Here is a 23,298-nt window from a genome sequence, read left to right on the forward strand (position 1 = left end):
CTTTTCTGAATTTTGGATTTCCACCTCAGAACAGAGTGTGACTATGACCTTTCATTCACTATAATGGTACTTTAACTACTATCCACAGCAATGAATTGTAATGGAATTTGCTGCCTTCATGTAGTAAATACTGATAGTAGCGCTGCAGCTGGGTGACTAGTACGAGTTTTGGTGTTCTCGTGAAAATTAAGTCAATTTAGGTTATAATAACATTTAGTTTAGTACCAGTACTGATTATGTGGTAAATAGGTGTATTAGTGTGCTTGTTAAGTGTACCATTAAAGGTTTCATTTTTATTTATATAATATAGCAGAAAATGCGAAAAGATTGTACAGTCAGGTTATAGTCATATTTTCTGCTATGTTTTGCCTCAGAAAATCTATAGAATTTCGTTTAATTGCTCTTTGCTCTCTCCAGCAATTTAACTGTAATGTACCTCTTCATTATTTAACTCACATTTTTCGGAAATTAGCATAAAGTTTAAGTTGTTGTTTCAGAAACTTTGCACTGTTGTTTTTGTTTACATACTGTTGCATATAGGCCAAATTTGTAGAATCATATTTTCGTGTTCATCTGTAATTTAACTGATTTATTCTTAATAAACTATTATGTTTATCATGAGTGAAAAGTGCTTGACTTGCCGTAGAATTGTTAGGTTGGGGCTTTGGTATGATGGGTGCTGTAGTTTTTTTCCATGTATATGACTGTAGTGGCATGGGAGTAGGGGAAGTAAATGCTACTCATCAGTGGTCTTGCAGAATATGTAGTAGAGATAAGAAGATACTAGATCAGGAGGGGAAAACTACTTCCGTTCAGGCTGAATTAGACATGGCCAGGGGAGATATTGACAGGTTAAGGAGGGAGAAGGGTAAAGAGAGGTGGGAAGTGGCAACAGGCAACAGGAGAAACAGGCCTAGAACTTTGTCTGACAGCTTCATGGTGAATGTGGAAAATAGATTTGACCTGTTGCTTCAGTTAGAAGCTGGTGAGCCTCAAGCAGGTGCAGGTGTAGACAGGGAACAACAAACTTTCAGCAACAAATTGAAAAGTAAAAATGTAGGGAAATCAGTAAAGAGAAAGAAAGTGTTGTTGTTAGGTATTTCCCTTGGAAGTGGTGTTGCCCAACTTTTGCTGGATGAACTAGGATCAGAATATCAGATCACCAATTTTTTTAAACCTAATGCTGGTCTGGAGCAGGTGACAGAGGATTTAGGATCACTTTGTAAAGATTTCACTAAGGAAGACACCATGGTCATAGGTAATAGTATTGACAGAGATTCTGGGTACAGTATTGAGTGTGACTTGGCAAATATGAGGCCAGCATCGAAGCATACTAGTGTTGAGTTTGTATCTGTTCTTGGGTGCCATGACCAACCTCATTTGAACTCTTCTGCCAGGAGAGTTAATTTGGAGTTGTAATGGCTGCTTGCTTATGTTGGGTGCAGGGCCACACATTAGTATGGTTCCTGTTGATTCTCAGAATAGGTGGGATTATACCAGGCATGGCCTTCAACTCAACAAGAAAGGGAAGGTTAAATTGGTTGGGAAAATAGCAGGAAATTTAAAGGAAGGAGGCACTGTCATGAGTGATAAAATACCAGTGGTTAAAGGGTTCAGAAAAGACCCTTTTTTAGGGTAGGGAGGACAGAAAGAAACCAAGTTTTAAGAGAGGTTATGATTGAGACAAACCTCCAGTTTGAGAAAGACACCAAAAAACATAGTTCTAGCTTATTACATCAGCATAAACAGCTGTTGCTTAAGAATTTTAACTCGGTCAATGTGTCAATGTCAGATATCTTTATTGCATCAAAATATTCAAGGACTGAGAAATAAAATTAATGGATTAATTATCTGCAGAGATGATTTAGAGTCCTCAAACCCAGCTGGCATAACCTGCCTCTCTGAACATCATGTCACCACTGGTATAGAACTTAAGTGTTACAGGATTTAGGTTAGCATCTCACTTTTGTAGAGCAGAAATGGAGAAAGGAGGAGTTGCCACATTCATCAGGAAATGTCATAATTTGAAGAACATAGACATTCATAAATTATCCTGAGAACAGCATATAGAAGCATGTGCAACCAAAGAAGAATTTCATAAAAAATCCTTCACAATATTAAGTGTATATTGAGCACCTGCAGGTAAATTTAATCTGTTCATAAAGCACCTTTCAGCTGTACTGGCCCATTTAACAACCAAAAACAAAGAAATAGTGGTTGCTGGTGACTTCAATGTAGATTTCCTTAAAGACTCTCCCAATAAGAACTTATTTGCAATACTAACACTATCATTCACCTTAATTCTCACTGTAAAGTTCCCAACTAGGGTAGCCAATTGCTCGCAAATAGCCATTGATAATACTTTTATAGAGAAGTCCAATGAACAAAATTATATTATGAAACCAATAGTCAATGGCCTCTCAGATTATGACATGCAGTTCCTTCTGTTAAATGTTAATGCAGAAGAAGATGTAAAATGTGTTAAATCTGAACTCAAGAGGGTAATCTATAAGCCAAAATTTGATTATTTTAGGACACTCCTCAGAGACATTCACTGGAGTGATGTTATGGACATCAAAGCAAATATATTACAAGGAAAAGATAGTCATATCAGATAACTAAATAAAGACAAAATGGGATATAGTGAAGGTGGACACTGGTAGAACCAGACATGAAGAGGGGCAAATAGCATTAAGAGTAAAGGATACATTGGTGACAGATGTGTATAGTATGGAATATCAACTAAGTGAATTAAAGAATGCGATTCTGAGTTAAGTAACATATTAAGCTATCTGTGTAACCAGTCGTTTATCAGTTGAATATCTCCTGAATGGTTGAAATACGCTGAAGTTAAGGCACTGTTTAAGAAGGGAGATGAAGAAATAGTGTCAAATTTCCATTCAATTTCACTTTTGCCAGCATTCTCAAAAATTTTAGAAAAGGTAATATACAATCAGTTTTATAACCATCTCATCACAAATAACATACTGGTACTGTCAAAGTCGCAGTTAAGATTTCTAAAGGGTTCTGATATTGAGAAGGCTATCTACACTTACAGTGAAAATATACTTAATTCATTGGACAAAAACTTGCAGACAACTGGTATATTTTGTAATCTGTCAAAGGCATTTGACTGTGTAAATCACAATATCCTTTTAAGTAAATTAGTATATTATGGTGTGACAGGAAATGCTGCAAAATGGTTCAAATCTTATATCTCTGGCAAGAAACAAAGGGCGTTATTAGGAAATAGACATGTATTAAGGTATCAGACATCATCCAACTGGGAACTAATTACACGTGGTGTCCCACAAGGTTCCATCTTAAGTCTCTTACTTTTTCTTGCATTTATCAGTGACGTTTCATCAGTAACATTACCAGATGCCAAGTTTGTTTTGTTTGCCGATGACACAAACATTGCAATAAATAGCAAATAAATGTAGTCTTAGAAAGATCGGCTAATAAAATGTATATTAGTCCTCTCACTTCAGGTTATAGCCTTCAGCAAATTTACTCATTTCCATGATGAAAGCCTGTCGCATAACTCAGTCTTGTGATCAACCATACATGTACAGAAAAAAAATAATTTTACAGCACCAATGGTACACACTGTTTGTGCTGACATCATTCAGTACTCTGTAACTACAGTGTATTTAGCGAATTTCAGCAAGTAACGTGGAATCAAAGAATAGATGGGAATATATAGTGGTGTAGTGCAGACTATGATATATTGTACAGAAGTAGGTAAATGCAATAATATAAAGTTTTCCCAGTACTAATGCAGAACATTGCTTGAAAATGTGTGGCAATTCAGTGACTCTTCCTGTCCTTGTTTTACTCTTATGTCTTGAGGTGATGGATGAGATCATTTGTTGTTACAAGTGATGACCATTTCCAAGTCACTGGTGGTACATAAGGTGTAGGATGAAGATGAATGAAGGAGGACATATGTGACCCAACACATGGTCCATCATTCATTCCCTCTGAATTTCTCTCAGTAGAATCTCAGTAAAAGACTTTTGACCTTCTCAGCCCTCATATAAGAACCAACTCTTTACTCAGTTTATAACTATCGTGAGTTATATTTTCAATGTAATTTTTATTAAACTGTCCCAGAAATCACTTTTTCACTATAGTATCCTATTACCAACAATGAAATGAGTCATTCTGTTGTCTACTTCTGACTCTGATAATTTGTTTCATTAGTGAATTTATTTATATCTTTCCTTTACAATTCTGTTGTCTAAGTGGTTTTCAAACTAGATCATAACTTTATAGTTGTTGGGTCTGTTGGTCTAGTGGCAATGCATGCACCTGGAAACTGAGTGGTCAGGGCTTCATATCTCAGTTGGACCGTGGATTTCTCAGTCTTTGTTTTAAATTAGCCTTCACCTCTCAGTGATTTGAGGAGTCACCAGAAACAACATGCAGTTTGGATTCCACATTAAACTGTAGGTCGCCTTTCCCCTCATTATTATTCTTTTATAGCTACCATCTACCTCTTAGTTAGTATCAACATGTTGACATACAAACCTCATCTACTGAATCTCACCAGTTACTGTTTCATAACCTGTCTACTTTATCTCTGTTGTCCTAAAGTTTATGTTTGATTTATCCTCTCTTCATCATATTATCAAAATTTCTTCATATAACCCATTTCTATAGGATTTTACATGCTATAAATTTTGATATTTAAATCTTGATATTACATCAACTTGGCCGTAACAATCCATTTCTTCTGTAAACACTGTGACTTTTCTTTATTGATGTAAAGATGCACCTATTCTTGAATGGTCACTGCTGGAGAATGTGAAAGTGTTGAATGTAAATAAGATTTCTGTCAACACTGACCAGAGCAAAAAACTTTAGTAAAGTAAGGATAATTATAAAGTTCATGGGACATTTTAAAAATTGGTATAGGTAAATGGCTAAACATAACCTACAAATGATACAGTACCTGCCAAGACAAAGTCTCAAAGTTTATATTTTATGTGGAGCTAGCACATTAGTTTGGAAAACTGGTGAAAGGAGTGTCACTGACTGTAACTGATGAAAACAGCAGCAAACCAGGCAGAGGAAGCATGTGTGCTGTAATTGTGGTTCATGCCACTACTTGAAACTGATGGCAAGGATTTCATCTCTCAATAAGATGGCAGCTCCCCATACTTCAACAATTATGTACAAGATTATTAGAAATCAAGTCTTGCCACATCACTGTATAGGTCGTGTTGAGACCACTGACCTGCCACTACTTGAGTGGGTACCATAGCCATTGGATGGGATGCTTTGCAATTTTTTTCTTGTAGGGTTACCTGCATACAACAAATATGAAGAAATTTCTGTAAAACAGCAGTAATGTGAGGATTTTATGGTGCTCATTCCATTCAAATATTGTTTGTGAATTGTGTTTAATTGATTCAGCATTAACACTGTGTGTGTACTTCTACTTTTTTTGACATTGGCTCAACCTGTCAGTAACGCACAGCGTATGACTGATACTTGTGCTTACACTTCCATGCTGCCCAAGTGACTGTGAAGTGTAGAGGGAACTCTGATATTTTTTTAAGTACTTGACGGTAAGCATGTGTTGAAATTGGTAATACCCAAGTGAAAGATGAAATAAAGAACGTTCAACTTTAAACAGCCAAAATTGCAAAATGTTTATAAACATGAAAAACAACTAATGTAGTTGAAATACGGAGGATAACTTCTCATTAGTGCTATATCATAAGTAGAAAATACATACATCCTGAATATCAAACAAAAATATATTAAAAAATACTTGTGGTGAACCTGAAAATACTTTTTATGTTGCCTATGTAGCAGTAATGTAATGCATGTACTACATTAATACATGTAATACATTAAGAAAAACATTATCTTTCAAATACTATTGGTTTGGAAGGTAAGTACTGACATGTTAATTATTCCAGTTAAGTAATTTATCAACATACTTCAAAAATATATGAAACTTCCAGGTGATGCTCCTGAGTCCCTATCAGTCAATGCTGTACACGTGGGATGACCCTACTAAAGAAAGATACCTTTATTGGAATATCTACAATAAGAAGTCTAAGGGATTCCTAGCTGAATTTCATAAGGTAAAAATAACATATTATTTGAAGATGAACTACTGTCATCTACCAAAATTTTTGGAGTTATTTTTGTTGTTGTCATCAATGAGTATTCCAGTTAATCTTAAGTTATTTATTGTTTGTTAGTTATTTATTACTTCATATTGGCACCATGATTTACCACATAGTAACAGAACATGTCACCACACTGAATAAATAATGCAGGCCCATGAAGAAAAAGCTTTTATAATGAATGTTGCTTATTTCATTCACTTTTTCTGTAAAAAGAACAATAATAATAATACTAGTAATAATGATATGAAACCAAAATATTGGTAGCAGTAGTAGTGCTAGTTAGTATGTATCATAACTCATAACTCCTAAGACAAGCTCTTTATCTGTTCTTCATTTTGTGCAAGACTCTTGTGCATCTGTCAAAAATAAATAAATAAATAAAATAAAAATAAAAAAATAAAATAAAAGAACCTGTTACCTCTTTCACATAATAATTTACCAGTAGACCTAATGGGACAGCTTGGTAAGGACTTACCTAAAGGTGGAGAACATTTCAAATATCTGCTTGACAAGTGTTCTCTTGTACTGGAAATGGAAAAGAAAAATGGCATGGTTTTTTGGATCTGACTTTCTAAAAATAAAATTTGATTGCTACTTTGAACAAAAATGGACTGTGTCCAAGACTGTACACTTAAATATCACCTGCTGATAGATTTTAAAAACCCGATTGACTTCATCGTAGTTCAATCCATCCTTTGGGTGTAAGTCGTACTTGTAGCTGACTGTAGAAGTGATCACAGTCTGCTGTCCATGAAGAGATGGATTAAGCTCATATCCACCAAGAAGAGCAGAGAAAGACAACTAAGACTCACAACCAAGGAAGCTCTTTGGAAATTCGGTGAGCTTGTAAGACTAAGAAAGAAGGAGGTTGTTTCCTTATGAGATCTGAGATCAGAATGACCACAAATAGGAAAAAAAATACTTGGATGTCACAGTTGAAACTAAATTTAGTTGAAGAGAGAAGCAATCTGAAAGAAACTGGATCCTCACTGCCTGGATCCAGACAGATATAACAACCTGTGTAGAGAAATAAGTGTAATTGCAGAAAGGACAGGTCACTCTTCATTAATAGTATCTGTACTGTGACAGAGGAACATCATAATCACAGTCAAGTGTGTGATCTCTTCAAGAAACCCAGTAGCATCACCAGTGAATTTAATCCTTATTTGTGGGTTGTAGATGCTGAGAAAGGCATACTATTGGAGGCAAAAAGGTGCTGTTGCAAGTTAGAAACAGAACTGAGAAAAGTTGTATTCTGGAATTAATGACAGTACAGACAGTCAACCAATTGAGCAACTTACACTGGAACCTACAATCTTATTCAGAAAAATAGAGAATGAAGTTCAGCATCTGAAGGAATATAAGATCCCTGGTCTAAACAGTATATCTGGGAATGTGATCAAAGAAGTGGGACAGGAAGGTGTTGATGTGCTGCATTTATTGTGTACAAGAATATGGGAAACTGGGTATTGGCCAGAAGACTGCTTGAAGTCTCTCTTCATCCCTGTACACCAGAAAGGGTCCATCAGGAACTACTCCAACTACTGAACTATTGTTCCTATATCCCGCACAAGCAAAACTTTGCACTAAATCTTGAAGCAGTGTTTGAAGTCTTATATTCAGCCTCACATAGCCACAGGACCAGCAGATTTTGTTGAAGGAAAAGGAAATCATAAATAGATTCATGACATACAACCAATAATCAAGAAATCATGAGAGGTCTGTGTTCCTGTTTTCTTGGAAAGCATTTGATTCTGTTGTATGGAAAAAGTTGTGACAGCTTCTTGCAGAGTTTTGCATCACACTATGTAGCAGTTCAGCCTACTTTGATTATTTCTTTATTTATATTCCTCGGTGTTGATGTACTGCGTTACTACACAGGCTGAAAAATGGGTTGTGGATTCCAACACTGACTACTGTAAATAATATAGCTGACAGGTGCACAGTTGCGTTTCACAGTACTTCAATTTCTCTTTTCACAACCTCCTAATAATACACAGTTATATGGCCAGTGCACTATTGTTTACCTTTCGATATGCCTCATTCATAGTTTGCAGGCAAACCTCCACATACTGCTACACTAGTTTTCTGTTTAACACCTGTGAGCAGTAAAACCTCTTCAGTGTCACTTCTAGAGAATTTATACCTATGTTGATGAAGATTCCTTTTAATTCTTCCAAGATGCCTCTGCTGAACAATCCCGTGAGCAATATATGTTGCTAATGTGTTCCTTCAACAGGTGGGTCTTGATTCCTGGGAAAATGTCTACTGTGGAATTTGGCACTACCACATTTTTAGCAGAGAGTCATGTACAACAAGAAATTCTTTTTTTGTCATTTTTTCATTGTTACAGATGTATTATGAACACTGGTCCCTGTTTCTATGATAATATTCTGAGTGGTTTGGTCTGCTTGCTGCTAGAAAGTCTGACCTATTCTTAGTCTGTTTTGAGTTTTGGTATAAGTATGTCAGAGTAGTTTGCAACATTTACCCTGACAGGATAGAGAGTCACATATTCTAAACACCCCTTGTATGTCTTCCATACACAGTCACCTACACTTGTAGCTACGGAATTGTCAAAGTCTATGTTTCAGGTTTCACTCCAAATCATTTCAGAGAACAATGCTAGAGTTTCATTGAAATTTTGTGAGCAAGACTGGTTACTTTCACTTGCTTTGCCAGGCATCAAAAGGAACTCAGGCAATAGGTACTGTTTGTTGTACCATGAGCAACAATGTGTATTTGGTTGCAATCTTCAACATCAATATTTGCAAGGCTGGATGCTTCAATAAGTTGACCAGTTCCCTTGGCACACACACTCACTACACATGGTTCTCTTTCCTATCCCTGGCTTAGTTTCCCTAACAGATATCTACTTTGGCCAACTTCTAATAGTCTCTCCCTGTGACCTGTATTGACCTGACATATAATGTAGAAAGCTTTCCTAAATGTGAACTGTATCAAAATCAGTTAGGCTTTCTTTCAGATACACATAGCTCTTTATTCCTTTTTGTAGCATGGATGGGTGTTGTACTAGGGTCTCCACATAAAATGTTTCCTATGTTCGACACATATAGTGCTGCCACTGAAATGCCACTCATTATCAAGTGGATAGGCAAATTGTAATTTTTTCCCCATTTTGAAAGAAAGCATCATCTGTGGGAGAAGACAATATTTGAGGTGTTTTGAACATATGAGGTGTGTTTTTAAGTATAGTAATTCACACCCATTGCATTAGCTTTCAACTGTACATAATTTCAGCCAACTCATTCTGAGCCTGGGAATAGCATTTGCACTGGGACCCATTCTAAATTAGATTTACAAATATACATTAGCACTTTGATGTAGGAAAACACAACCACAATCTATGCAATTACTGTATCAAATATTACATGCCTTAAGAAACCTTTGAAAATTAATAAATAGGAGTCTGATACTTAAGCTAATTAAGGATACTGTTAACAGCTATATCTCTAAACGTTCTGAGAAATAATTCCAAGAATATGCATCTTCATGTAATGCAGTCAATGAAAATAAAGGAGGAAACCATAATAAAGATACAGATGGGCTTTCAAGTTCTTACTTCCAGTAACAAGCCACCTGATCAAGAACAGCTGTACCTGACCATCAAAAGCAAAAGTTTGCCTGACTTGTACCACACATTCATAGTCAGAAACTTACTTTGTATTGGCTGTAAGGGTAAACCACAGCCTCAGTGGTGTGCCCTCAAAAAATTGCCTTATAGTGACTCTGAAAAGTGAGATCCTGCAGAAAGAAAATGTAATGTATGCCTCACTTCATGACCCACTTGGGCAGAAACATAGAAAATCAGAGAATATATGGTCAGGAAAGTATTATATGTAAAGTTACTGCAAGCTAGTATGTCAAAGGAAGAATGGCATGTGATGTTACAACTGGAGAACAACCTTGCTGTTGTAGTGTTACAAGCTTACATGAGCATCATCATCATATTAAGAACATGGTGCGCTATGATGCTAAAATGAGGGGTCTCCTCAGTGAGCAATTGGCAATTGATCAAAGTACCCAGACCTCTTTATGTACTGCAGAACTATCAGACATCATGAGATGCAGACCCATCAGTATAAAAGGATGTGGAGAGTACTGTATTGTCAATAGAAAAGCAATGACAGCAGATTGAGTTGCTTAGGGAGCTCAGTGAATTTGAATGTGGGCTAGACATTGGATGTCACCTGAGTAACAAATCCACCACGGACATTTTAGCCCTTCTAGGGTTGCCCAACATGACTGTTGGTGATGTGACCAAGTAGGACTCACGTACCAAAGGTCAGGGACCATCAAGCATTGCAGAGGATGGTTGTAAAGTCACATGAAATCAGCTGAAGGAAACACTCCTGAATTCCACAGTGCTACCAGCTGTTGAGCAAGCACAATGACTGTGAATAGAAAGTTAAAAAGAATGGAATACACTGGTTGAGCATTTCTCATGTGCCACGCATGTCTATAGAAACAGAAGTACACCTGTTGTATGGCATTTATTGTGATGACTGGTTTCAGCAAATTACTTTACCGTTATCAGGTCTGTAAAGCATGGCTCAACATATTCAAGCACACTGGGATCCGATGTAAAAGAGTGTAATACAATTTTACTTAAACATGGACTATACCATGGAATATACATTTCAATGCATCTTGATCAAATGCATATTATTATATCATATCATATCACAGAACAATATTTTGTGAACAGGAGAACAATAGTATATCAGTAAGTCAAGCATAAAATAATTAATACATAAAGCAACATATATATTGCATGGCTTGTACAAGCTCATATTCATACATTAGCAGAATGAAGACTGTGATTCTCAAGTGAACACCATAGACATTACAACCAGCCACCAGGTGGTACTGTGGTACTTACTAGTTGCAAACAAATCACATCGTGTCGTATGAAGTGTAAAGACAAGCCAATGATCCAAAAATGTTTCACTGCTGACATACAATAAATAATCCAAATCAGAGTATGTAACACTTATTTTGTTATAATAATTTAAATTAGTATTATATAAAATTTAAAATCACCTTAAAAAAAAAGAAGGAAAAAACGTAACAGGAAGCATTGTACATACAATACACAAGTAATGAAGTCAGTCATATGGCATGTTTATGTTACAAAAACAAATACAGTAAAAATATACATATCATAATATGCAGTGATACCTCATTGTAGTTAAGCAAACATGAAGGAACTACAAAGAGAACATAAAGCATCCCACTTGATAATGTCAAACACATACCACGCATATCTGTAGTCAGTGCAAAGCAATGCTTGAGTTGGAGTAAAGAGCAAAGGCACTGGACAGTGGATCACTGGAAATGAGTGGTTTGAAGTGATGAATCATGGATATCCTGTGGAAATCCGGAGGAAGGGTTTGAGTTTGGCAGATGGCTGGAGAGTACTGCCAACCATCTTGTGTAATGCCAACAGTGAACTATGCAGTTATGAGTATCTTTTTTTATGATTATGGGGTGGTCCTCTTATTCTGCTGAAGAAAACTCTAAATGTAGAATGATATGAATACATTTTACAACTGAGTGAGGTGGCGCAGTGGTTAGCACACTGGACTCGCATTCTGGAGGATGGCGGTTCAATCTCGCGGCTGGCCATCCTGATTTAGGTTTTCCGTGATTTCCCTAAATCACTCTAGGGAAATGCTGGGAAGGTTCTGTTGAAAGAGCACAGCCGACTTCCTTCCCCATCCTTCTCTAATCCAATGAGACCGATGACCTCGCTGTCTGGTCTCCTCCCCCAGACAATCCAACCCAACATTTTACTGCATTGTGTATTGCTTACAGTTGAGGAACAGTTTGAAAATGATGATTGTATCAGTGTGGCAATCCACCATGTCATAAAACAGCATTATGAGGTAATGATTTGTAGACAGTGACATTCTTGAAATGATATGGGCTAGCATGCCCAGTAATCTGATCTGTGCACAATGGACCACTTTTGACATGAGTTAGAATGCTGACTTTGCTCTAGATCCCAGCATCCAACATCACTAAGTTGCTTGGTTTTGGCTCTTGAGGAAGAATAGGTTGCAATTTCTGCATAGTCATTCAGACACCTCATTGAAAGTATCTTCAATAGAGTTCAAGCCATCAAATGGTGGAGGGTGATCACACACTATATTAATGTCCACTAATAGGTGTCTGGATACTTTTGATTGGACAGTATACAGTAACCACAAACTGCAATCAGTCACTCTGATGATGTATGAGGGGTGGAATAAAATGTAAGTGGATCATTCTATCTACCATGAGAGATAACTCCTGATGTAACCAAAATCTGTAGAGAAAACCTTAGTTCATTTGTATTTAAGTTCCCCAATTATACTGTTATAATTGAAGGAGACTTTAACTAGGAATATTTTACATCTAATGGCAGCAAACAGACATGTCTTCTTTGAGGATGTTCACATTGAAACTGCTATCATTGACCATGACATGGTTGTGGCAACAATGATTACCAAAGTACAAAGGGCAACTAAAGCAAGTAGAAAGATACATATGTTCAGTAAACTAGACAAAAAAGCAGTAATGTGAAATCTCAATAAGGAACTTGAAACTTTTAGCACAGGACAGGAGTGTGGGGAGGAGCTATTGCTGAATTTTAAAAGAATGTTTGACCATACACTAGATAGATATGCACCCAGTAGAACAGTTCGTAATGGGAGGGACCCTTCATGGTATACAGTCACTGTAAAGAAACTTCTAAAGAAACAGAAATTACAATTCTATGGTCTAAATGGAACGGCATATGAGTGGTTTAAGTCATATCTATGGAACAGGAACCAAAAAGTTTCTTTATGTGGCTTAAGTGATTTACAGAAGTTTCCCACTTCATCTAACATTTGGTGTTCCACAGGGTTTGATCATGGGTCCATTTTGTTCTTGATATATGTGAAAGACCTCCCTTCTTACCTGAAACAATAAGCTAAACTGACACTGTTTGTTGATGATACAAGCGTCAGTATTAATCCAATAAAAGAAACTCCAGTAGAAAATGATAAAATAATGTCTTTGAAAAAGTTATTGATTGGTTTTCTGTGAATAGGCTTGCTGTGAACTTTGAAAAAACAGTACATCCAATTTTCTACTGCAAGTGGTACAGTTCTTTCTATAAATATAACACATCAGCAAAAGTCAGTTGCCAGGGTAGAGCATACTAAGTTTTTGGGTGTGCATATAGATGAGAATCTTAATTGGAAAATTGATATTTTAGATCTCCTAAAGTGACTAGGTTCAGCAACTATTGCAATTAGATTACTTTTGAGGATATAGAAATTTTGAGGTTATAGAAATTAGCAAGCTAACATACTTTGAATACTTTCATTCTCTGATGTCATATGGAACAATACTTTTTTAGGGGGGGGGGGGGGGAGGTGTAACTGAACACTTAGACAGAAAGTATTCACTGCACAAAAGAAAGTGATTAGAATAATGTGTGGGGCCCATAGTTGCACATCTTGTAAGCATCTGTTTAAAAGGTTAAGAATTCTTACAACACCCTCACAGTAGAGTTGGGTTGGGTTGTTTGGGGGAAGAGACCAAACAGCAAGGTCATCAGTCTCATCGGATTAGGGAAGCATGGGGAAGGAAGTCGGCTGTGCCCTTTCAAAGGAAACATCCCGGCATTTTCCTAGAGTGATTTAGGGAAATCACGGAAAACCTAAATCAGGATGGCCGGACGCGGGATTGAACCGTCGTCCTACCGAATGCGAATCCCTCACAGTAGATTTACTCTTTAATGAAATTTGTTCTCAACAATGTGGACCAGTATGAAAACAACAGTGACATTCATGATTATAATACCAGAAAAAAGAAAGACTAACACTATCCTCTACATAACCTATCTTTGGCATAGGAAGGGGTAAAATATGCTGCTGTAAAACTTTTTGATAAATTGAAACTCCCATTTCCCACCCAAGAATGCTATTCTGACAATGTATTCCAAGAGCCTCTGTAGATTCTGGGAAAGAAAGTGATATATACAGTCCTATAGAACCTTTGAGACAGCATATGTGATATGCATAGATTTCTCACATTGTAGAGATTTTTTTTTTTTTTTTTTTTTTACTATAACCTAGGATCTTTTTCCAGAAAGAAACTTCAGTTTGCCACCCAAGGTTGCTATTCCAACAATGTGTGCGTAGAGCCTGTGTAGACTTTGGGAAATAATAATATAGGTATGGACGTGTAAAAGCTTTGCAACAGTGTATGTGACATGCTTACATTTCTCGCATGGTAGAGTTTTATCTGTCAGTGATAAAGATCTGAGTCTGAGTCACAATAAATCACACATTATTAATCTGTTAAACATTCATGATAAAAATTCATTTTGTATTTCATAGTGTTTTAATTTTATGTTGCCAGACAGTTTTGAGCAATTATATGCAGCAAGGTAAGAGGCATTTGTTTATTATCTGTCAAACAGGATGGTTATGGTCAAGAGCGTGTGAGTTTTCATACAATCAAACAGCCTTGTGTCACTCCCAGCACTCCAACAGTCACTGCTAAATTATCAGCTAGCTTCAAGAGACTTTCGCCAAAGTCATCTGTGCAAGAAGGCAGCAGCAGTGATGATACAGGATCTGAAGAATCTGATGAAAGAGAGCAACATGTAAGTTAAGGCATGCTTTACAATATTCTTCATGTTTTCCAGTTATTTACATTTTGAAAGAGAGATATTCTGTATCATATTAAAATGTGTTTTTAAATGTTTATATTTGAAATGGCATAGTTAGAAGATTATATGAGACTGACATTTCAACTGCCGTCTGAGGGTGAAGTCATTGCTGAGTGATATTATACCTTGTCAGCAATGCATGATGAGATGCACTACCATAGAAAGAATTTCTTATATACACTTTATTTACATAACTTATCAGTATACTGCCATCTCCCAGTGCTGTTAATCACTGCATACATTAATGTACTCTGATTGATGTATTTGAGAGATCTGTTAATTAAATTTCCCCATTTTATTAAGATTTTGAGGATGACATACCTATATGATATGCCTGTTTTACATTGCCTGTTAATATATATTAGTACCACGATTCCTATATTTGCAGGTGCCGATCTTTTGTCCTGTTTCCATTTTAAGTGAACTGATAGGATCAGTGTGATATTGGAAAATGACTACACCTGCACTGCAGTTTGAAATGTTTCATTCATGATCATCTCTTGGCGTCATGGTATTTTACTGCTAGTGTGGGCTATTCACCCCCCAGTTTTGCAGTTGGATTCTGATGTGATGTCATTGGTTATGCCAGTAGTGGAATCTGGTGTGATGTCATTGTTGCACGGTCTAAAAGTATTCTACAAGCATGTCCTTGTAACTACCAATCAGTTTTATTACAGGCCAGCTGTAACAGAGTAATGCAGCAGTAACCGGCTGTCAAGTTTATATTTAGAGATATAAAGGAAGCAAGATTAGAGTTGAACATCATGTCAACGGTGAGGTCATTGGAGATTCAGTACACGCTTTGATTGAGGAAAATAATGGAGGAAGAACTGGCTGTGTCCTTTTTGAAGAAACCATGTATTATTAGCATTTCTTTAATAAGTGCCAGAAATAAATATTCAGTATATGCATTTATTATCATCCATCATCATCTCAGATAATAGACTCTAATAGTGCAGACTAAATAAATAATACACTATAGGCAATGAAAATTTGTATATTCCAGGGTCTGCATGCACCATTCTATACAAGAGGTTGCTTGTTCTTATGTATCAATGATGTTAATGTGAGAGTGAATTAAGTTCATCCCGTAGGTACACCTATAATTAATAGCTGGGAAATAAAGTTTAGTTAACGTATCAGATATTTCCTGAACTGATCTTTGGAATCTTATTTAGTGATAACTTTCCACGTAGAATGAAGGAGGTCATTTTATTTACTGCAGTTGTTAAAATGTTGTACATGCACTAACACCCCACTCTATACACAAGAATCTTCAAAGTCAATGTTTTCCAATGTTGCTGTAGACTCTCCAGAGGCCATAGGCAGTAATTATCCAAGCTGATCCTACATTTCTGTAACAGGTCAGACATCACTGCCCAGTTTTGTAAAGAAATACTGTAACTATCTACATGAAAATTTAAGTACAATATATGGGTATTTTTGTCGATTTTGTGCAAAATTTTGAATACCTCTTGTTGATATGATGTGGACCCCCAATTTATGTCTTCTTATAAGTGTGTATTATGATTCCATCCTCTTCCCCATTGTTATATAAATAAGGGGACTCTGAAATTAGATCCTGGGATCATGAGCTCTTCACACTGCTGTCCTGATCATTGTCAGTTTTCCAGACCTTCAAGCCTCTGGTTCTCATTCAGATAGTTTCTCAATGGACCTCACACTGCTAAGTGCATCCATTGCAGTCCACCCACCAAACTGAATATTTACCGTGTACCCTCTGGCAGTCAGACACTCTGACTGCTTATTCTTCTCAGTATTCTAATAATTTTGGACCTTTTGTTGTAGGTTTTGACGTCTTATTCTGTAGGATATCTTTCTCAGCATTCTTGTACTGACTGCACACGTTATAAAAGTGTATGTATATATGTATGTATGTATGCTCCATAGCTCCTTCTAAACCACTGGATCAGTTTCAAAGAAATTTGGTTGCTTATCACTTACTGCCTGTATAGAACCACTGTGTGGGTAAGAACTATGTACCTCTTGAAGCAGTGGGGGTGAGAAAGAAGCATAGCTCACTGTGTGCCTTGTGTGGTAACTGCATGGTCTGTGTCGCCTTGCCACGCTTCATGCCGCTCCCTCCCCACCCACCACCCCCGCCCCCTCCCCCTCCCCGCCCTGTCAGAGGTTCGAGAGTCCTCCCCTAGTGTAAATTAGTTTAAGTTAGATTCAGTAGTGTATAACCTCAGCAGTTTGGTCACATAGGAACTTACTACAAATTTCCAAATTTCACTGTGTGCAAATAACCAGACTATATTCGTTAACAATTTAAGAATGAGAGCACTTAGTGACTTGCAACAAACTTAACACACAATTTTAAACCTTTATGAGACTTTTTCTCACTGATTCATTGATACCCCACAAGATTATTGAAGGAAAAAACTGTATCACCTACTATGTTATTGTTGTTCATTTTGTAAAACTGTCACATCAGTCACGACCTTATAATTTATTACATCATTACTACTTATTCTATTTGCAACACATCTTCCAGGCAGTATTCAGATATACCACTGAATGTACTTCCAAAACTATATCATTGTACAACACATAATTTGGGAGATATGACATCATAAAAACTGAGATACTTGGAAAACTGCCACATCATGCATGACTTTTTAATTCATTATTTCTTTAGTACTAACTGTATTGACAATACATTTTGCATACTGTATCTGCATATATCACTGAATGTAACTGCAAAATTATATCACTGTGCAAAACATAATTCAGGAAATATCACATCATAAGTATTGAGGTGCATGAAAACGAAACTGCAGGGGGAAATTTCCTGGAGATAGAGGTGAAATATGTGTGAAAAATGTTAAATGTATATGAAAAATGTGTGACATGTGCATACACAAGAAAACTCATGGGTAAAAAGTTCCATTTCAATCCTTGAATTGATTTCAGCCAAACATTACATGCTACCTAGGAAGAAATTCTGTGAGCATAAGATTCATAACCCTCCTACTGGGATGGGGTGATGGCATGGAGAGAGAAGGGTTGAGGAGGAGATCATCAGACAAAGAAATTCTGTGAGCATAAGATTCATAACCCTCCTGCTGGGATGGGGTGATGGCGTGGAGAGAGAAGGGTTGAGGAGGAGATCATCAGACAGATGGGGGGGGTGGGGGGGGAGGGAGGAGGAGGTGGACACAATTAGGGGGAATAGGGTATGGACGGAGAGAGCAGGAGGTAGATATTGATAGAAAGGAAAGAGGAGGAGATGGAGACAGAAAGGGGAGTGGAGGATATGGACCAAGAAAGGAAAGAGGAGGAGATGCACAGAGAGAGATGGGAGGAGGAGATGGACAGAGAAAGGGGGATGGAACAGGTAAACAGAGCGGGGAAGAGCAGAGGGACAGTTAAAGGAAAGAGGAGGACATGAACAGAGGGGAAAGGCGTAGCAGATGGACAGCGAAAAGGAAAAGGATGGAGGATATGATTAGAGAGTCTGGAAGGAGGAAATGGACAGAGAGAGGGGGAAGTAGGAAGTAGACAAAGAGAGGCTGTGCAATGTACCAGAGCCATATGCTGAACATGATGTTGTTCCCTCGTGATAATGCCACATGGCTGTCTGGAGCCTTGTCTTCATGCAACTGTACATTCTCATGACCAGCGCTGCCAGAAATCATGTACAGTGCCTACATTCCTGTTAAGTCTTTCTGCAATATCATAGAAGGAACATACAGCTTCTCATAACCCTGTTACATGACCTCATTCAAACTCAGTGAGTTGTTGATAATGGCATCTTTGTTGCTGTAAAGGCATTCTTGACTAACATCAACTCACCACAACCAGTCTCAAAGGTAATGAATGATCACAACCATTACAGCATGTATTTAAAGCAAACTTGATTTGCATCCTCATAGTGGCAGCACTAGCACAAATCTTATGTGACTGGCATGAAATATGATTAGACACATCTTTCATATGTAGGAACATGCCCACCAACTTTCAATTATGTTTCATAACTCTTTCCTGAGTTTGTTATTTTTTTCCATCAGTGTAGCAAATGTAGCAGTCATGGTCAACTGAAAATGATGTACATATCACATTTCATTAAATTATTTTTAATGTATTACACGGAAAATTTGGCAATGATATACTGACAGTTTGGATACCTCATAAATTCATTTTTTTCTTCTTTCCTATTACTTGCAAAATAAAGCCTAGATTAAGTAGGACGCTTACTATCTTGCAAATATATTTACCTTATGCAAGCCTTCTTATGAATACATTTTTAAACCCCTGTTTGAATTTGTAATTGTGACTCTCCTTCATCTGTATGCCAAGGCACTACATAAAGGTAAATGTGTATGACTTACATGTTGTGGGTGCTGAAATAATTCAACAGCTGCACTTGAAAATTTGTGACCAGTCTGGTACTCGAACATGGATGCTCCGTTTCTCTAGAATGGTTGCCTGAACTGCCCCTGCCACCCAGGCATGATTACCATTCATGCAATTTCCCAAGTGCTGCTCACCACTAATGCTATGACCCTGTTCATTTTCCCTATTGTTCATAGCCTCACTGTATTCCTGCAAGGGGACAAATGATGGCATGCATCTGCATTGAAATAGTTCTATGTTCCTCAATTCGTATCTATTCATTTACATGTCTGTTCTATCAGACATATCCAAAAGAACAGGCACCACACATGTAATTGTATAAATAATAATTTTTTTATCTGTAACTGGATCTTTTGTGCAGTTATTGCAAATATATCAGTTTAGTATGAAGTAAACTCACAATTCACACATACAGTTGCTTAAGCTGTGCTACATCATCCAGTATCTCATACACTGAAGGAATGACTGCAGTTTGGCATTGAGATCATTAAGCTCACTCAGATAAAGGTGATACAGGAAACTGACCAAAGCTTTGTTCACAGAAACAAACTAGCAGTGTTCTTATGGGATTTAGGGGTAAACCTTAGTCAGAATAACCAGTTGGGGATGTGAACACTATGTCTTCAGATTCAAAAGTTGTTGTCCTATCTCACTTGTTTAAACATCATGCTCTTTTCTTTTCCTTTTTACACAATTTCAAACCAGTTTCCCTGTAATGCAGAACAACATTACATTCTTGCAACAAAATTTTAGTCAATTGGTCTTTGTTATAGATTGTTACAAATCTTCATGTAATCTACATCATTTCCTGTGGTAGTACGATATTGAATTGAATTGAATTGAACTGAATTTATTTGATCCTGTAAGATTACATTGTGGACAGTAAATGTACATGTAATATAGGATATGTCAAAGTATTAACATTCTTTATCACTTATTTTTCTATATCTTTAGCGTACATTTTTACATCACTGATAATGAGTAACAAAATATAAAAATTTAATGGCATAAGTATTCTGCAACACTGTAAAACTCTTTTTCAATGAGATAGTCTTTAAGTTTCTTTGGAAAGTCATTGTTAAGTACACTATCTTGCAGGTTTTTGGGCAGACTTCTTAGTAGTCTGATACCAGAGTACTGGGGTCCTTTTTCTAGCATTGCCAGTCGGTGGGGTATGCTCCGTACTTCATTCTTCCTTCTTGTATTGCGGGTGTGTACACTAGCATTTGTAATCCAGTCCTCACTACCTTTTGTGATGTACATTATTGTTTTGTATATATACAACGATGAAAAAGTTAAGATACCAAAATTCTTGAAACAGTTTCTGCACATTTCAGAGGTCTTTCTTCTTAAAATGGTCCTAATTGCTTTTTTTTGCAATGTGAACACTCATTTTGTTTCTTGCTTGTTTGAGTTTCCCCACACAGTCACTCCATACTGTAAGTATGGTTCGAAAAGTCCATGATACACTGTACACAGAAAGTTCTTGTCTGAATACTGTGATAGCTGCATCATTAAGAATATGACAGAGCTCAGTTTCTTACAGACATTATTAATATGTTTTTTTCCATTTCAGTTCATTATCCACAAGAATACCTAAGAATCTAGCAGATTCTACTTCTTGCAGCCTTGTTCCATCAATCTCTAAATCCATGTCTACAGCTTTTTCCTTGTTTTTAAACACTGCATACATAGTCTTTTTTAGATTTATAACCAGTTCATTTTCCAACAGCCATTGAGCTGTGACATTTGCAGATATGTATGCTCTCCTCTCAAGCTGTTCCATATTTTGGTCACTATTGTGTGCATAACAATTATTATGTTAGACTGGAGTTTTAAAGCAAGATAAATGCAGTTAACATTTGTACTTATGTATTCACACACACACACACACACACACACACACACAAGAAATTAGACATGTAATTGTTTACATAAACTATTCAGTTAATATTTGTTGGGAGTGTCATTTACTGTCTTGGTATAAATGTAAATACTGTAGTATTTTCTGTGAGAAGGATGACATATGTAAGATTTTAAATTATTTTTTAACACTTCATTTATCCTTATCAAAAAATGGAAAATCCAGGATGGAATAATGACTACATTATGAAAAGATAGATTGCTGCACACCATAGAGAAGAGATGTTGAGTCACAGACAGGCAAAACAAAAAGAGTGAAAAAACACATGAGCTTTTGGCCATAAGGCCTCCTTCTAAAAATAGACAAAACATCCACACAACCCCAGACCACACACATGTAATCACTGTTTCTGGCCACTGAGGGAGTTACCTGTATGTTCTATGGAACCATTCTTATTTTTTAGTCATGATAGTAAATATTTCAAAAGATTTCCTTATTTAGAACAGTTTTAAGCATCTTTTGTTAAAATATTTCATATGTGATGTCCACATTTCAAGGAAGCTTGAAATAGGTGGGGGGGGATGTTTTCATCTGCATTGTCTGTACATGACATTTTTAAATTTGATGTTGCTGAAATGCAAGTCAACTAGTTTTCACATCCTGGAAGATTACTTTATGGAGTCTCCAAAATTAGTTGCCAAAAGGGATTCTGTTAGACCTATTTGGAAGTGAATATTCCTATTTTGAATTTATATGAAATGTTACGATATTTGTGTACTGTAGTGAGTGTTGATATGTCACTTATTCTACATTTGAAGACTGATATTTATTTTTTCACATAAATTTATATTTATAAATGTACTAAATCTTCTGTTTTTGACAGCTAAAGAAAACTCGCAAAGACAAAGTTGTTGTGTACTGGGTAAGCTACTTAGAGAGTTACCAGAGAGTTCTCTTATTCACGCAAGATGAAAGGATTGCTTATCAAGCGCAAAGCAGAATTGAAGCAGAGAAGAGCAACTTGGAAATGTTTGTGTCCATCAGTGGTCTTGGTATTTCACTTGTGAGTGATAATATTTCATTATTTTGATTTTTCTTTGTTTAATTTCCTAAGTAGTGACTAAAATTTAAAACAAATTTAAAATGGCTAATTTTACTGTACCTAATCCCCATGATGAACATCATGATCTGTAACATGTTATGTGAATAGCAGTTTCACATGTCTCATAGATTTTTATAGCTGTATATTGGTCAGTAATATGTTTGTATTTGAAATTGAAGGGAGATGCAGTAGGGAGACCAAGACAAATAATGGACGGGAGTTAGAAAATAGCAAGGGATATACAAGCATGTTTTGGGGCAGGTTAGGGGACTGCTAGGTGGAACTGTATGAGAAAACTAGAGAGAAAAGTACAACCTGGGAACCAGTCATCAACAGGAAAGAACTAGACTAGATTCATTATCTTGCTTTCAATACCTTAAAACATTTATAATGAAGGGAACTACCATATTTAAACATTCAACAAGACCTAGTAAACATCAGAATTTTTAATTCAGTTTAGGAATATCCTGTAAGATGCAATTCTATGTCAGTTACCAAAATTAACTGCACTGAATACATTCTTTGTCTTATTCCTAATCCACAGAACATTTAATTCTACCAGACCACATTGTTAATGTATCACTCATTCATAAAAAATATCCACTATCTTGTACAGAGGCAAAGTAAGTAAATTTGTCAGAAAAGTGAGTGAGATCACCAGCAAGGTTAAAATGAAAAATGAATGCAAAAACTTCCAACCAATGTTAATAAACATCTGACCCAACTGAATTTAGGGCAAAACGAAGGCTCAATTTCAGAGATTCAAAAGTTAATAAATAAACACTTAGTTATTGGAAGGATATTATTTAAATTTTCATATCACTGGGTACAAAACACCAGTGCAGGATATATTTAAAACTCAGACATTATAATCATCTCTTTATGCAAAATACACTAGTCTGCAACACATTAAGGATGAGATATATAAGTGAAATAACTTGTTAACTACTCACTGAAAATGAATTAAAGTATGGGAGCATGTTGTCAGAGATCACCCAGTTATGCACAGAAAGCTGGACATCATATGGCATGTGGTCAGTGTGACTATATTGACAAATGGGGCTAAAGCCAA

General features: G+C 36.5%; 1 protein-coding gene across 1 annotated transcript in view; it reads left to right on the forward strand.

Moving 5' to 3' along the window:
- LOC126183816 (intermembrane lipid transfer protein VPS13A-like) overlaps positions 1 to 23,298 on the forward strand; it is a 681,615-nt gene that overhangs the window by 496,566 nt on the left and 161,751 nt on the right. Inside the window, exons 48-50 of the mRNA XM_049926066.1 lie at positions 5,979 to 6,101; positions 14,629 to 14,814; positions 22,008 to 22,187. Coding sequence (XP_049782023.1) covers positions 5,979 to 6,101; positions 14,629 to 14,814; positions 22,008 to 22,187 — 489 coding nt within the window. The remainder of the gene's footprint in view (positions 1 to 5,978; positions 6,102 to 14,628; positions 14,815 to 22,007; positions 22,188 to 23,298) is intronic.

Source organism: Schistocerca cancellata, chromosome 4, assembly GCF_023864275.1.
Source record: "Schistocerca cancellata isolate TAMUIC-IGC-003103 chromosome 4, iqSchCanc2.1, whole genome shotgun sequence".
NCBI lineage: Eukaryota > Metazoa > Arthropoda > Insecta > Orthoptera > Acrididae > Schistocerca > Schistocerca cancellata.